At 50.7% G+C, this 15,929-nt stretch overlaps 2 protein-coding genes across 5 annotated transcripts in view; one reads left to right on the top strand and one right to left on the bottom strand.

Annotated features, from left to right (window-relative positions):
• Nucleotides 1–7,029, top strand: part of SCAPER (S-phase cyclin A associated protein in the ER) — a 149,383-nt gene extending 142,354 nt beyond the window's left edge. For 3 of the 4 annotated variants that reach the window (XM_065688122.1, XM_065688119.1, XM_065688121.1), the window contains 3 exons: nucleotides 2,066–2,257; nucleotides 4,899–4,950; nucleotides 6,583–7,029. In XM_065688122.1, the coding sequence (XP_065544194.1) occupies nucleotides 2,066–2,257; nucleotides 4,899–4,950; nucleotides 6,583–6,677 (339 nt within the window). In that variant the 3' untranslated portion in view covers nucleotides 6,678–7,029. Of the gene's footprint in view, nucleotides 1–2,065; nucleotides 2,258–4,898; nucleotides 4,951–6,582 lie in introns of those variants that run through there. The other variant, XR_010614523.1, reaches the window with a different exon arrangement.
• A 2,044-nt stretch (nucleotides 7,030–9,073) lies between these two features.
• On the bottom strand, nucleotides 9,074–11,933 carry ISL2 (ISL LIM homeobox 2). Its single transcript, XM_065688401.1, has 6 exons — nucleotides 11,869–11,933; nucleotides 10,699–10,888; nucleotides 10,212–10,474; nucleotides 9,831–10,114; nucleotides 9,558–9,728; nucleotides 9,074–9,431 (listed from the first exon to the last, which is right to left on the bottom strand). The coding sequence occupies exons 1-6, from the start codon at nucleotides 11,924–11,926 to the stop codon at nucleotides 9,315–9,317; spliced, it is 1,083 nt and encodes a 360-aa protein (XP_065544473.1). The 5' UTR covers nucleotides 11,927–11,933; the 3' UTR covers nucleotides 9,074–9,314.
• Between the last annotated feature and the right edge of the window lie 3,996 nt (nucleotides 11,934–15,929).

Here is a 15,929-nt window from a genome sequence, read left to right as displayed (position 1 = left end):
TTGACAGTGAAACAAGGGATATGTGCTCTGCTTGAGGTTTATTTGTTTGGGGCTTTTTTCCAGTAAAGGGTGATTCATGATTGTTTTCTTTATTTATTTTCCAGAGGACATTATAGAGTGTATCAGGTTTAGTGGCTGCATTAGTACAGTGAGCTGAAATCATTGAATTGTTTCCACATGTGATAAATACCCGATTAAAACAACCAGCGGTCATTGTCTGTATCTTCCTAGCTGTAATGTTGATAATATCATAGTAGTAAAAATGCTGAAAAGCAGAAGAGAATGCAGTAATAATTCTGTGGAAGCTATTTGGGTGTCTGCACTGTTTGTTTGGCAAGGGTTCACTGATTTTCCATGGCACTTTTAGAACAGGTAAAGGAAGAGAAGTGTGAAATGAAAAAGTCCCCAAAATTCTTTTCCTCTCCCTGTGCATCAAGTGAGCAGTGGCCATTAAAAAGAAACTGAGAACTCTCTTGTTCTCTCCCGGATCAGAGGTACCAGTTGTAGTTATTTTAGTACAGTTACAACTGATTTTAAGAACTTTTCTTATTACAGAATTTACCTTTGAAAAACACAGATTTGTAAATAACCGCTGTGATCATTTATAAATTCAATTCAGTAATTTTAAAATCCAGTCCGTAAGCACAGACTCAAAAGGCAGCTCTCGCGTACAGGATGGTAGCCCTTAGCTAAGTTTAGAATCGCCCAAATGCTTCAGTGATGTTTTGCTCAAAACACTGTCCGAATGTACACTGGATTTTCACTGTTTTGGCTGTCTTTTAAAAACTCCTCCTGTATTTAACGCCATTAAGACATCTCTACCAGTGTTTTAAAGGTTTTCAATGTCTTTTTGGCTGGTGAACTGGGGAGTGGGGGTGGGAAATAGACTATTACTTTGTTGATTTCGTTTTTAAACTGAACTGCATTATCAACTGAGTGTGTGCTCTGAAGGTATTGTTAAAAGTGCTTTGAAAACTTGTAAATCCCTGTAATTTATGTTCCTGTGGTCTCAACTGCTTCTTTCTGTCCTTCTGGTTTTAATTTGAATGCAGTCGTGTCTGGGTGTGTACCTGTAAAATTGTGTTTTTTCAAGTACAATTTACAGTCGTGACCCGAAGTTTTACAGTGTTCTGACCTTATAGGAGCTTCCTCCTATGCCGAAAAGCCATCTTTGGGTCAGGCAGCTCTTTCATATTTTAATTGTCTAATCAAGGTTACTTGGAACAGATCTGATTTTGGCATTTTTTAGTTTATCACAAAGACTTTGTAAGAATATCAAGTAAATTGGAAAGGTTCTTTTGCAGGAGACAAGTAACAGCATTGCCTTATTTCTTCAGATGTACACAGTTGTAAACTTAGCCTGCTTCATGACAACAGACCCATTTATCTAAACAATTCTCCTTTTAGAGTCAATGGCACTGATAGAAACTGAGATAAGAAATACAGATGGGAGGATCTTTCTGAGTCTCTACTTACTGAAACTCCTTGCTGTGCAGCTTACAATCACCTTTTCTTCCTGGTGCCTGAGAATGCGGGGCAGACATCTACCATGAAATAGAGTCCTCTAATTGCCAGCGAGCACACTAGTGAAGGATGATCGAGCTTCAGGAGGGTTTTTACAGGCCTGGTGATCTCTTTCTTGACTGTTTTTTTTTTACCCCTTAAAGACATGCTTACTGTGCTTTTAAATGGCAGGGGTTGGGGATTGTTGTTTCGTAACTCTTAACTCACAGTAGTCTCTTTGCTATCATTCTTTGTCTTTTGAGTGAAGGTATTATCTATTTTGTTGTAATCTGCAGATTAATCACCTTCTCTTTTACTGTCTGGGTGATACGGTGAAAAAGAAATTTCACAGCCGTATATTCTTTGTCTTCCACTGCAATAAAAGTAATACATGCACGCTACAACAGCAGTTATTTAGACTAAATGTTATAAACTTTTCTTTTAGTATTTACTCCTCAGCCACGCTCATTTTTTTAGTGTGACTTCAGCACCCTTGGTGGTTAACAGGAAGAGAAGAGCAGATTGATCACGTGCCTTAATTTTGTGCTGTTTGTCTTTTCAGATCATTGTACAGTCTGGCCGTCACCCCACGGTGCTGCAGAAACTGTGCCAGTTGCCTTTCCAGTATTTCAGCGATCCTCGTTTAATCAAAGTGCTCTTCCCTTCACTAATAGCTGCGTGTTACAATAACCCTCAGAACAAGATAATCCTGGAGCAGGAGATGAGTTGCATTTTACTCGCCACGTTCATTCAGGTAGCTATTGCAGTCACGTAACAGCGGTGTGCAGGGTCACTGCAAGAGGTTTTCTCATCTTTGCTCTGTGTGTGGAAATCATTTGGCTTAAGTAAAACAAGTAAACAGCACTGAAGTACTTCTGAGATTCTCTGCAGCGCTTCAAACCGCACATTGTGCCTGTACTTGAGGCATCTTGGAACACTAAAAGGTTACCGAGTAGTCCAGGTTCTCACTATCCCATGCAATGTGCTGGGAAAGTTTGGTGTGGGTCCTGCTATTGCAAGACAGTTCTTAAAATACTTGTTTTTTAAACCTGCTGCACATATAGCATATCTGCAATCACTATATTAATGTGTTTACATACAAATGTACAGTTGTATATCGTGTACAATAGATTTACAGAGAGAACTGAACAGAAGTGTATATGTTTTATGCAGAAAATACACAGAACATATGTTACCAGTCCAATCTTGCAGTCTTTATTTTTGACAGTAAGCCACCGAGGTCATGACGAATACTGTTTTGAGTAAGGCTTTACAGCATTTTTGTTCTCTTTGTCTCAGTTTATATGCTGTGCTTTATGTATCAGTTTTTATGTGTGCCTCATGTTTTCCATACATTTTATTGACTGTTTCCAATAAATGCAGTTTTTGTAAACACTCTACTATTAAAAAGTAATATGCTTTTAGGAGTCTAGAAACTCTGTATCAGTCACCTGAAAGTTGCTGTTGTTGATACAGGAATATTAGTCAAACTCTTTTTTCCTAGTGCTCTCCAGCTAGCCCAAGGGCAGGCTACACAGATTTGGGACAGAAGGCACAAGAAGTAAATGTTTACTAGAAGTCTTTGTATAACATCAGACTTCTGAGTGCAGCTACTTTTTATCCTTTTAATATTAAAATAATTACGTAGCAGTTTAAAAAGAAGTTTGGAAGTTAGTATCCAAAGAATTTGCCATACAGTAATGAACTTCTGGTTAAATACGAAGCTGTAACTCATCTGTGACTTTCTGAAAGTGAAACTACAGATTTCAGTGTACTAGTTGCGGTAGAAAAAAGTTAATTTAAGCATTACGAGTAAATGCAGCAAGTTTAGTTTGGATTTTTTCAGCCAAAAAAGCATGAGTGGAGGAGAGTGTTCCCTGTAGAATGATTAAGGTGATTTTCCTTGATTTCCGTGCTATAAGGGAGAGAATGGCATTTAAATCCCCAGTAGCTACAGCAGGGTGTTAGGTATATTTACAAGGATCAATGTTATTAATTTGATTTCCAATTAGAGGTATATCTCAGATGCCAAATCCACATACTATTCTTGCAGGCTTTTTAAAAAGGCGTTATATTAAAATAGGGAAGGTGCTCGTGTGCTGTAAAGTGTCTTTGCTGACTTCACCAGTACTTTAGTATTTTACCCATTTTAAAATCTAATCCCAAATCTTGCATGTGCACACACACAAACAGCGATTCTGAAAGGAAGCAGGGAAAGCTCAAATCCCCGCAGACATGGAAGAAACTTGCCTCTGTACTTCTATTTCAACTCGCTGCTGTTTGTCAAGCAAATCTCTCATTTGCTTCAGTGGAAGGTTTGGGAAAGACGGTAAAATGTTTCCCCGTGACTAGAAAATGAGATTCTTCCTGTGCCAGGGAATGCAAAAAGAAGTCCCATTTACGTAAAAGTTTGGTGGTGTGTACGAATATAACACTTAAATACAGTGTGTTAAATGTGTGCAGTGTAAATCAAAGGAAAATGACTGCTGGATTTTACAACGATGCACGTTGTACCTCCCTACCAGCAGATTTATTTCCATCATCTGAAGTTTGCATCATCCCGTTTGTTACTTCGGTTTCTAGTTGGGCTGAAATAATTAAAAAACACTTAGGAGTATCCAGGGTTTGCTAAACTATATATCTTGTGTCAAATAATACTGTCCGCTCAGTGGATACTTGAACAATAGATAGGATCCTAGAAGCCCTCTCTGTACTGGGGCAGCTGGCTTGCACAATCCTACGATGTTCCGAGCGAAGTCGGTGTCCTTGCTGACTCCAGAGGATGCAGCTTCCCCTCCGATAGCAGGAGGGATCGTACGGTGCGCTGGGCAGAGATTAACTGGTTCCGCAGCTGGCTGCAGCACTGGCCAGAGTTAATCACCTGTGTGGAAGAATCTCTGGAGATCAGGACTCCAGGGTCACCGGGAACCATAGCCGATGAAATGGGGATAACGCAAGAATTTTCCAAGAGTGTATTTGGAGTTAGGAGCATAAATCTAAACCACCTTTTGATTTAAAGAAACATGTCTGTAGTAAATGTTCTCTTAAATTAAAGGTCATGATAATAACTGTTTCTTAAAGAGATACTAAAACCTTGTTTTTTCTGTTGTGTATTAAAATGGCAGTTGGTTTTTGGCTATTTTTGGGGGTGGGGGATGTTGAAGAAAGGTCTAAATAAGTGTATAAAACCCCACTGTATATGACAGAATTGAAGCGCTGGCAGTATTCTATTAGGAAATGTGGCATACAAGCCAATGTTTGGTAATTTACAGATTTCACCAAGTCTTAGTAGTTCTGAGTGACCGTGAAGGCTTAAAAATGCTGTTTGAATTCCTTGGGTGTAAGATCTGAAAATCTGATGCCAATTTGTTCTTTTTTTTTTCTTCCCCTCATAGGATTTTGCACAGAGTTCAGGCCAAACGGATAATCAGTTATCTCAGCAGAGGGGTACGTCTCCAATCAAACAGAAAAGGGTAGCAACTGGGTAACAAAATGTGTAGATATTACATTTTACTGTGATGGAAAATTTCTGAATCTGCATCATGAAGACATAGAGTAATTTACATAGAATGAATTGCAGCATGGTTTTACAGTCTGGGGAGAGGCTCCCTAACTTGCATTCTTTATTAAGCATACATGTCTTCCAGTCTGCTGCTCGTCGTATCAGGCATTCAGACTATTAATCTTTATTAAATGCTATGCCATATCATGTCTTAAAACGTGATACCCTACGTGCACATACTTAATTGGCAGTCACAAAGGCCACCTTCAGAAGTTTTAGGTTGCAAAGCCACGCAGCCATTGCCAACACACCCAGAGGGCCAGAACTCACTAAAACACCACCCTGTAGTTATTCTGTGAAGTTTGTCAGTTTGCAGAGCTGTGATTTCTTTTCCCCCCCTCACTTGTTGTAAATACCGTGTAAAACACAGTTAACCTCTTTAGGTTAAACAGCTGAAAGCCTCCCAGCTAAGATGGCTATTGCTTGTTAAGCACATCTGAAATTCAAGGGCCTTGATGGGAATCTGGCCTTGAGTCACCTATATTTTGCATGAAGTGCATCACTCAGTCATTTCCCCTTAATAGCGAGTAGAAATCCATCACCATTTTGGTGTACATTTGGCAGAAGATGAGCCGTTCTAGGTATAAAGCATTAGCATTGTGCTTAAAAATAAATTACAAAACACAAAGTTAACTTTACGGAGTTTTTAACTGTCCTCTTAGTCTGGAAGCAGCCTTGTGCAGTGTCAGCAGCACAAACTTTCCAGGATTGTGTTTGCATGAGAATCTGCTCAAAAAACCATCTAAAATCCAAGTGGAAAACTGCTTTTTATTTTCACTATTCAAACTGGATGAGCTTTTAAACAAAGATGACTGTGTGGTGACATGTGAGTGTGATTTCTAAATATTCCCCAGTTGCAAAAAAGCTGGCTTAATATAAGCAGGATTGGTTTTATCCATTTTATCACTTGGAATGTGAACGCTGGTGTCCCCCAGAAAAACAAATGGGAGCAGTAACACTGCTGGGAATAGAAAATGCAAATCTCGGTGCCACAAAGGGGTCGAACCCCACGAACCCCTGCACGCATTGCTAGTCCTGTTCACATTGCCAGCAGTACTCATAGGAGTGAAAGCTGCCTGTGTAACTGTGCTGGGAGCTTTGGGGGAGTCAGGGAGCAAAACTCCTCTGCAACCCTTTGTGGAGAGAGAAGCTGTTAGGCAGAGGGATCACCGCTGAGGGTGCCCAAACTTGAGTGAAGCTGAGCTTTTCCCCAGGGGGTCCAAGAATATGAAGTGCATAAAGATGTATATAATGTTGCCACGCGTAAAGCAGAGAGCCTTGTCCAAAAGCTTAAGAATTTCAGACTTTGCTCATCAGAACCCCCATTTTTAAAGCTAAACCTCAATGTCCAGAGCTCCACAAAAGCTTTATCTCATGATCTGGGAAGATTTTGGTAGGGAGAGAGGAGTAAATAACCTAGAGTATCTGGAATTGTCTGCGAGCTCGTCATTCTTGGTTTCTTGCCATCTGATCTGAAGAGGGAATAACTTGGTAATTTTATGTTCTGTCTTCAACAGAGAAATTTTTCACTTCTCAAGATTATCTTGAGCTGTCCAACAGATTCCCCCGGCAGTCCTGGGAAGAAGCTCGGCAGTTCTTCTTGAAGAAATAAGTGTTGTATTTGGTTTTACAGTCCCTAACGTCATCATGCTGCCCCCCGTTCCTGCTGACTCCCTTCTTTACAAGGCTATTCCAAAACGGTTTTGATACTCCGAATACTTATGCTGTAGATACATAATTTGCACTATTTATATCATAAGTACTGTAGATACTTTGGAGTTCTGTTTTGTAATTTTGATAATTTGAGTTCATTTCGTTGACGTATGCGGTGTGATGATTTGGGTAGCTTCTACCCTGTGCTGTGGTGGTACCTGCGCTGCGGAACTGCTGAAATAAGATTGCCGATGGAAGAAAAGACGTTCTATATATCTTGTAATAAAGTAACTTATTCTGCCCGTTACAAATGTCGGTGTGTTTGGGCTGCCCTACGCAAGGCCTGGGGGGATGCTAGGACGTGTTCCCAGTGATCCGACGCCTGCAGCGGTTGTCAGAGCTGGCTCCGAGGGGAGCTCGCGTTGAAGTTTGTGGCGATCGGGGCGAAGCCCCCCCCCCCCCCCCGGCCCCCACCCGTTTCTAACGTTTCGGTCCGGCTGTGAGCGCCGCCCGTCCTCGCGCCGCCGCCTGCTCCCGCCGCTGCGCCGTTAAACGGCGAAGCGGTTCCTGTCCCGCGCGCGCGGCGCGGCGCTGAGGGGGCGCGAGGCGCCCCGGGGGCCCTGCGCGGCGGGGACGCGGCTCCCTCAGGGCGGGCGCCGGTCGCGGGGTGCCCACGGCCGCGGCGGCAGGAGCCGTGCCCGGTCCCAGCGGCCGGAGCGGCTCTGGTCCGATCCGCACCTGAGCCGGCGGCCGCAAACCCGAGGCGGCCGCGCCTGCCGGAGGCTGGAGCTCGGGTCCCGCGGCCGCCCCCGCGGAGCCGGTTTTACGGCCTGGGCGGCCCCGCTCCCGGCCGACGGGCGCCGCTTGCTTCAGACCAGGCCCGGGCGAGCGCGGAGAGCCGAAACCGGACCCGGCCGCAGGCAGGTAACTGCGGGGGCCCCGCGGCGGGGCTGGGGGGCCGGGAGACCCTTTACCCACCTGCCTCGGGCCGGGGGCCGCACACCGGGCGGCAGCTGAGGCGCCCCCGGGTGCGGCGGCACGTCCCCGGCAGCCGGGCTGCTGCGTGCCCCCCGACGGCAGCTGCTGGTCGGCTCGGCCGGGGGCTCGGCTTCCGCACACCCTCAGCCCCCCGGTGGTTGTGGAGCCGTCCCCTCCGCGGTGCCTTGCGGCCCGGGGTGCTCGGGTGGGGCGCTGCTCTCCGCCGCCGCCTCCCCGGGACTGATTGCCCTGTGATGGGGTCGTGAGGGCCGCTCGTCGTGGTTTGAGGCTGCCCGGGGCTGCGGTCCCGCCGGGACCCGGCCCTGAGAGCATTCCCGCTGGGGTAACGGGGAGGTAGCGGGAGCCGGGGCGGCCCCCGCCGCGCTCCCAGGTGATGCCAAAGGCAGATAAGGAGCCGCCGCCTGGGTCTAGACGGGGGGGATGGATACACGCGAAGGGACGGCTCGGCTCGCAGCCGCAGCCCGGGGAGCGCCCGCGGCCGAGCCCCGCCGCCCCCGGGGAGGAGGCGAGGCTGCCCCGCACTGCGGCAGGTGCGGGCACGACCCGGTCGAGCCCGGGGGCTGCTCCGAAAGAGAAACCTGCGCTCCGCCTCCCCGGCTATAAATAAGCGGCCCCGGGAGGGAAAGCCGATTAGAACTGTGCGGTGAGGCCGTGCCGGCAAAGCCAGGGCTCCGCCCGTCCCGACGGGCACCCCGCTCCGCACCCCGCTCCGCACCGCGCCCCGCACCGCGCCCCATCTTCCGACACGCTCCGCTCCGCGCCCTGCTCTGCTCCCCGACCTGGCTGGCAGCGCGGCTCAGCGCAAGAGGAGCGCCTTCACCGTTCCTCCGCGCCTTTTTATTCGTTTCAATCCTTCCCTTTTCTTTCTTTCTCTTTTTTTATTAAGTCCAAAATATTTAATCCCACTATTCAACCGCTGACTCTGACAATAAATAACAATAACTTACTTTTGTTCGTTAAAGGCTCAAACAATCCGTCCTCCGTCCATTGATAATTTAACATTAGTACCGGTTTCCCCGTTTAAAAGTCTCGTTTTCGGGTCCCGTTTTTCCAGCGATCGTGCGGGGCCGGGCGCCGCGGCCCGGGAGAGGCATCGGCGTGAGATGAGGCTGGACGGAGCGGCTCCGCGGAGGGGAGGGCCAGGCCGGCTCCGCGGCCGCGGGAAGGCGCGGACGCCGGGGAAGTCTCTCCCCCATTTTGTGTTACTCTTTTTCCTTTTCCCTTCCAAAAAGGGAAGAAAAGCCGTCCCCGGCGCAAGCGGCGGGCGAGGTAGCCTGTCACCATGCCGGGCTCCAGCGGGGAAATCCGCGTTTCTTTGGGGAAAAGAAACATCGAAATCCGCAGGGAAAAATAAAAAACCAAACCAACAAAATAACGAAATAATCAGGGCAGGGGCTCTCTCTCCGGTCTGGTGAAGGCAGCGAGGATCCCGGTGCTTTTTTGGCCGTCAGTAACACATTTTTTGTTTGTTTTTAAATAAGAATAATTAAAAAACAAAGGCGTTTGTCCGGCGCTCTGGGAGCGGCCCGGGGCCGGGTGTCTCATGCAGGGAGCGCAGGCATGCGGAAGTCCCGCGGCGGCGGGCGGCCGGGCCGCCTCACGTCTCGGCCGGGCTGGGCACCATGCTGTTGGGGGTGTCGGGGAGCTGGGAAGACAGCGAGGTCACGTCGCTGCCGGAGGAGGTGCCCAAGGAGCCAGACTCTGAGAAGGAGACCTGGGGGAGCAGCGGAGGTGAGAGCGCGGCGCGGGCCCCACCGCGCCCCCTCCCCATCCCGCAGCTCCCCTGCCCGCCCCCCGCGGTGCGGTGCGGTGCGGCGCGGTGCGGTGCGGTGCGGCTCACCAGCTGCTGGAAAGCGGCGGGTTGCTCCAGGTCGCTCTGCAGGGCAAACTCGCTGAGCGCCTTCCAGGGCGGCTGGTAGGTCTGGACCTCCACGGCGCTGCCCTGCACGGCGCTCTCGTGGCGGATGGGGCTGCCGGCCACCAGCGGTGTCCCGGTGAGGCCCTGCAGGCTCTGCGGGCACACGGGGCTTCAGCGCTGCTGCCGCCGGCTCCCGCGGCCCGGGGCAACCCTCCCAACATCCCTCCCCGGTGGGGCGGGCGGGCGGGCGCTCACCGTCTTGTCGCTGTGCTGCTGTTGCTGGAGCTGCTTCATGAGGATGGACTTCTTCTTGTCCTTGCAGCGTTTGTTTTGGAACCAGACTCGGATGACGCGGGGGCTGAGCCCTGTCATCTCCACTAGCTGCTCCTTCATCAGGGCGTCGGGGCGCGGGTTGGCGGCGTAGCAGGTCCGCAGCGTGTGCAGCTGCTTCTCGTTCAGCACCGTCCGCACGCGGGTGGTCTTCTCCGTGGCCTTGTGCGCCGGCGGCCGCGGGGCGGGCGGCCGCCCGGGCACCGGCTCTGCGGTGGGCAGGGATGGAACACACCGTCAGCATCGCCGCCCGCCCGCCGCAGCCCTCCCGTCCCCTGTCTTCCTGTCCCTCCCTCTCGCCGGTACCTGCGAGGTGTGCGGCGGCGGCCGCCGGCGGCAGCGCGGGGCTGCGCGGCCCGCGGGCGGCGGCGCCGTCGGGGGGCGGCCCGTGGTCGGCGCGGCAGAGCAGGTCGCGCTCCCGCAGGCAGAACTGGTCGCCGGGCAGGAGCTGTCGGCCGCAGGCTGCGCAGCGGAAGCACTCCAGGTGGTAGACGTGGTCGCGGGCGCGCATCACCAGGTCGCTGCTGCTGAAGGCCGCCCGGCACTGGGCACACTTGATGCCGAAGAGCCTGCGGGGACGCGAGGCACTGTCAGGGACCGCGGCTGCGCCGTCGGGCGGCTCCGCGAAGCGCCGCGGGGACGGGCAGCGGCCGAGAATCAGGTTTTCGTTTGGGGGAAATTCAGGGTCTTAAGGAGCTTTTGTGCTTTTTCAGGTTTGGGTTCGTTTTTTATATATATACATATATATATATACATATATATATATAACGAGCGTCGGCACATTCGGGGTCACCTGCTGTAATCCCGCTTGCAGTAGGCCTTGCCGTCGCGCAGGAAGCATGTGCAGGTCTCGTCGAGGGGCTGCCCACACTCGGCGCACTTGAGGCAGGCGACGTGCCACTCCAGGTCCGGCGACACCCGCAGCAGGAAGGGGTCCTGGATGCGGCCCCCGCAGCCCGCGCACAGGGCCAGCCCCGGCCGCCCTGCCGGGAGCGAGCGGGGCACAGTCAGGGGCAGCAATGAGTGAAAGCAGAAGCGCCAGGAATTAGGGAAAGACACTTTTTTTGTGTGTTATTTTTTACTTTTCTTTCTTTTTTCTTTTTCTTTTTTTTTTTCCAAATAGGGAGGAATAAAAGACAGAAACATGGAGAGAAAGAAAGGACACAGGAAACGAAAGAGAAAAAATAGAGCCGAAAAAAGAAGAATCTCGATCAGTGGAAATAAATGCAGAAAGAGATTTAAAAGTAGAATTTCAGAAAAGGAAACAAAAGCAGAGTCATTAAAACAAAAGCTGAGGAAAAACTGGAAGAAAAAAGAAAAATAAATGAAACAGAATGACAGAAAGAGAAATAAAACCAGCTAAAAAACCCAGAGAGAGACAGTTAATATGGGAACATGGACAAATGAAAACAATAAGAGACAAGAAATCAAAGGAAGAGAAATAAACCTAGAAACAAAACAAACCCAGAAGAATCGAAAGAACAAGAAATAAATAAAAACGGAAAGAGAAATTTAAAAACGAAAAAGACAAACCGAAACACGGAAAGAGAGAAAGAGACAAACGGTAACGCAGGCCGGGAAACAGGGAAGGAAAGAAAGAAAAAGCCGAGGGAAGGAGAGAAAGACACGGGAGCAGCAGTAAGACCCACGATCAGTAGCGCAGACAGCCGAAGGGACAGGCATTCGGTAAGAAGCGGAGCCAGTGTGGCCGGGGCGCGCGGGGCACGAACGGGAGCAGAAGCACCGGAGATGCCACGGGCCAAGCCGGCGGCCGCCCCCGCCCGACACGGTCCCGCAGCCCTTCCCGGCGCTGTCACGGCGCCCGCGGGTCCGGCGCGGCACGACGGCCGCAGATCCGCCCGACGGCAGAGGCGGCGCGGCACCCGGTCCCGCAGCGCTCCGCGCCCGCTCAGCCGCTCCCGCCCGCCCCAGAACCGCGTTGCCTTGCCCGGCGCGCACTTACTTTTGGAGGGCTCTCCCATGGCGCCCGGGAGCGGCCGCGGGAGGAGGATGTCCACCATGCGGGCGGCCCCCTGCGCACCGGCAGCGATGCGGGATGCGGCGCCGCCGCTCCACCACTACCCGCGCCGCGCGGGGCGGGGGCCGCGCCCGCCCCCCCGGGCCCGCCCCGCCGGGCCGCGCCGTGATGTCAGCGCGCACCGGCCGCGGGGGGGGGGGGTGGGGGGGGGGGCGGTGCTGACCTCACCGCGCGGCCCCCAGAGGCGATTGGCGGCCGCGGGTAGGGCGCCCGCGGATTGGCCGCGGTGAACAATGGGCGCGCGGAGCGGTGCGGAGCCCCGCGGGATCCCTGCCCGGCTTGGCCCGACGCCGGCTCGGACGGGGCGGGTAGCTCTGCGCGCCGCGGAAGGAGCTCCTCCGCGGGAGCGGTGGGTGCGCTCCTCTGCGCCCTGCGTCCCGGGCAGCCGCGGCACCAACGCGGCCGCCGGCGGGACCCCAGAGCCACCTGGCGTTGTACCCAGCGCCGTGCTCACCGGCCCTGCGCGCGGAGGGACGGCGGCGCCGGCAGCCCGAGGCGGCGCAGATTCATTTCAGCTTTCCTTCTTCCTGTGTTCCCTATTCTTTTCCTTGACCTTTAATTAGCCTTTTGTTTTCTCCTTCTTTTATTTCCCTTGTTCTGTTCTTTCCCCTCCCTTTCGCCTTCTATTTCGTTGTCCCTTACCCCGCTTTTCAACGTGCCTCAAGCAGGTGCCCGCGGACGGGCACGGCGGGACAGTGCCCCGCTTTGCATGGAGGCGCACCCCTACGGCAGCCGGGACGAGAGCTCTGTAGCAGCCGCTCCCTCAAAGCTGCGCGCCCGCGGAGCGATTCGCTGCTGGGTGAGCGTCCGCGGGAGGGCCGCTCCGGCGGATGCGCGCGGCCGTCCCGGGCAACAGCTGCGTGATGAGTTGAAGTTACGGGGGAAAAATAGTATTTTACCGCATTTTCGTGCACCTGATCCCGTGTTTCTTCTACAGCTGAACCTTTCCCACTGTTTTTTTAACCCTTCCATTCCTTTTTCCTCCCTCTTTACCCCCGGTCTCTATGGGCTTCTTGTGCATTAGCAGAAAAATAGGGAGACCACTTAAGTGGCCTTTGGCTCGGTTTTAAATTCCCAAAGACTTCACAGCGTAGCAGCACGGAGTAGCTCAAAAGGTCCAGGAAAGCTTGTAAGTGCTGGAATTGAGACTGCTGCTGTCCTGGGGCTTTGGTCCTGCCCCTCCTCTCCGCACAATTTATCTTTTGAATTTTACTCACAGAATTCAATAGGCATAGGCCAACCTGTATGGCTTGGGAAGGACATGATGACTGCAAATTTTGATTCGGAAAGGGCAGACTGTGCTCATTTTGCTCAGAGAAGGGAGGCAGGATGGGTGTTCCAGCTGAAGCACTTATTTTTTGTACAAGTCAAGCTCCCTGTAGGTATGAAACCCCAGAAGCTGAGGATGGGGAGAGGACAATTAGGGTAACTGGCTATTTGACTATTTGATCCACTCTCCTCTGCCTGACCACAGCCTCTGCTATGCCTTCGAGAACCCCAAATGTTGAAAGCAAACATTAAACTTTGCACAAGAGCCAAGGGGGTAAGCAGCAGGGCATCTGGGGTACCCACTTCAGCAGGGGCATGTGTCACCAGGGGATTTTGGCATCTCTGCCTGCCCTTGCATGTGTGAAGGTGCAGAGGTGCGGTGTGGCAATGACATCCTCAGGGCAGGGTGAGTCCACGTGTCCTGCGCCTGTGTGGCAGTGGCAGGGTGGCCATAGTGCCTGTTGGGGTTTGTGGTCTGACTGCTGCCTGCTGTTAGTGTGGCTCATTTGCCAGTAGCAGAGCCGAGCTGGGAGGTGAGTGATGCAAAGGGAACTGGAAAAGTTTGGCTGGCTTTTCAGACTGGGGTGACCCCATGGGACGGGTGATGGGAACCTCCATAGCACTGCTGTGGCTGTGGGCACAGGGCATCCTGCCCATTGCTGGGTGCCTGGCAGGGAAGAGGGTGACTTCAGTCTGAGCTGGAATCCACAGAGTCCTGAGTGAGTCAGTATCTGCATGTGTTAACAATAAAATGCAAAAATAAAATGTCAGGGTGATAGGAGAATAAGACACGTCTAAGAAAATAGCAGCTTGGCAGGGATGCTCCATGTTGCATCACCCTTTCCTCACTTGAGGGCAGGGTCCTCTATGCTATCCCAAACCTCCCACCAGCTTAGGAATAAGAAAGGTTACAGCCAAGCCAGCTAAACTTCTCCAAACTGGCACGAAGCTGTGCTGCAGGCACTCACCTGCGGGAGTACAGAGCAGACACCAGGCAGGTATTGTGGAGCTGGACTTGGTTTGTGACCGGGAAGGTAGGAACAGGGTGGGCAGCACTGCGCAGGCACTTCAGTAGAAAACTCCAAAAAAGGACTCTCCGGGGAAATGCTGAAAGCCCTGAACCTCTATGTGATGTAGGAGAAAACTTGAAAATGGCAACAGGCATAAACCCAGCCCAGTACCACCACCATTTACAAACAGGTCAATTGTTGGTACCTTTGAAGGGGAGGAAGGGAAAGCACATCATAAAACTTTAGAATAATTCAGCTCAGGAGGGAGCTCTGGAAAACTGCTTTCAGGTCACTTGGAACTGCTGGCGGTATTTGCTGGTCAAAACCAAAGAGAATCTCCTGCCGCGCAATTCCTCCTGCTGTCTTCCATGCAGTGTCCAGAGTTCGCAATCCCTTTCAGGGCAATTCAGGTTGGGTCGGTGTGAGAGCTGGCAGGGGCCGCCGGGCTGCGGGGTGAGGGCAGCTAACAGAGCTCCCTGCTCTCTGCAGAGCAGCTCTCTGGGGTTTGCTCCCAAATAGAAATACAAGTTCCCTCTAGAAAGGGGAAAGGGTAACAATTTTTGTTATTTGCAGCAGATTGCAAAGGCAGTAAATGCTGATTCTTTCAGAGCCAGCCACGGATTAAGTCCATTATAAAATTAAAACAGATGGAATGCAATTTCACTTACATTACAAAAAAGGACGGGAACCATCTGCAATAAGATTTAGCATTGCAAAGCTATTGTTATCATGTTACCATTAAAACCTTTGATGAAGGGTTTTCTTTTCTTTCATAAACTTGTTCATATGAAACAAATGTTTTATTTATCCATCTTCCTAAGATAACCATATTTAATTTACAAGATGACATCTCTCAAAAAAACAGACGGCTCTTGGTTCTAACATAACATGTAAAAACAAAGAAATGGTGTAAAACTCCCAATGTCAAACCACTAGGACTTGAATGAGGAGGATGTAGCAAAAGGAGAATTCCCTATCCATTTTTCCTCTAAAAACCATTTCCTTGTGTTTGGGGACAATGTTTGATACTGAAAATAGATAATTAATGAGATAATGGGATAGTGCATGTCACCTCCTGTCCAATGGGATTATCGGATGGCTAATTATGGACAGATTGTGATTAATGTGATTATGGATTGGATATTAATCTGATTCTGGCTTGATCTAGTTATGTTTTAGTCTGCTCCAAATGGTTAATTGGATCTGAGATAATAGAAATGCAGCTTGCACCAGATTTTGCCACATCAGTTGATGAAGTATCTTTTGATCTGGGTGGGTTGCAAACAATAAATTATTTACAGCTGTTGAGAAAATGACTCTTCCTTAGAATGTAGTCATTCATTTTATTTTCGAGAGCCTTTGAAAACAAAATCAATATCCTTTCTAAAAGGAGATGTTGACAAAAGAAAGGCACGTACATAACTCACAAACAAATGTGACGAAATTAAACAGTGGTTAACCCGGTGGCCTAATGTCTGGTGATGCATTTGAATTGCTATGTGGAGCTTTGGGCTCAATTCTTCTGAGACCAGCAGGGGTTGGGAGCATTGCAGGGGAAGAGGGCCCAGCTCTGGGGAAAGTGGTATTGCACAAGAGCTACTGCCAGCCCTGCTATTGATTAAGAATCAGCCATGGTAAAATGGCAAAGGGAACCCTTGCCATTTTTTCCCCTCCGGATAAGAAGGATTCAGACAGTTCATAGGCGCA

This window comes from Lathamus discolor, chromosome 8 (assembly GCF_037157495.1).
Source record: "Lathamus discolor isolate bLatDis1 chromosome 8, bLatDis1.hap1, whole genome shotgun sequence".
Classification (NCBI taxonomy): Eukaryota; Metazoa; Chordata; class Aves; order Psittaciformes; family Psittacidae; genus Lathamus; species Lathamus discolor.
This window is presented reverse-complemented; position numbering and strand designations above follow the sequence as displayed.

What these genes read in the sequence shown, in the direction of transcription:
- ISL2 (XM_065688401.1), bottom strand. Translation starts at nt 11,926, where the DNA reads ATGGTGGACATCCTCCTCCCGCGGCCGCTCCCGGGCGCCATGGGAGAG. An exon ending in CGCCGCCGCACACCTCGCAG is followed by an intron (nt 10,115 to 10,211) that starts GTACCGGCGAGA and finishes TGCCCACCGCAG; the next exon opens with AGCCGGTGCCCGGGCGGCCG. An exon ending in CCGCCGCTTTCCAGCAGCTG is followed by an intron (nt 9,432 to 9,557) that starts GTGAGCCGCACC and finishes CTGCTCCCCCAG; the next exon opens with GTCTCCTTCTCAGAGTCTGG.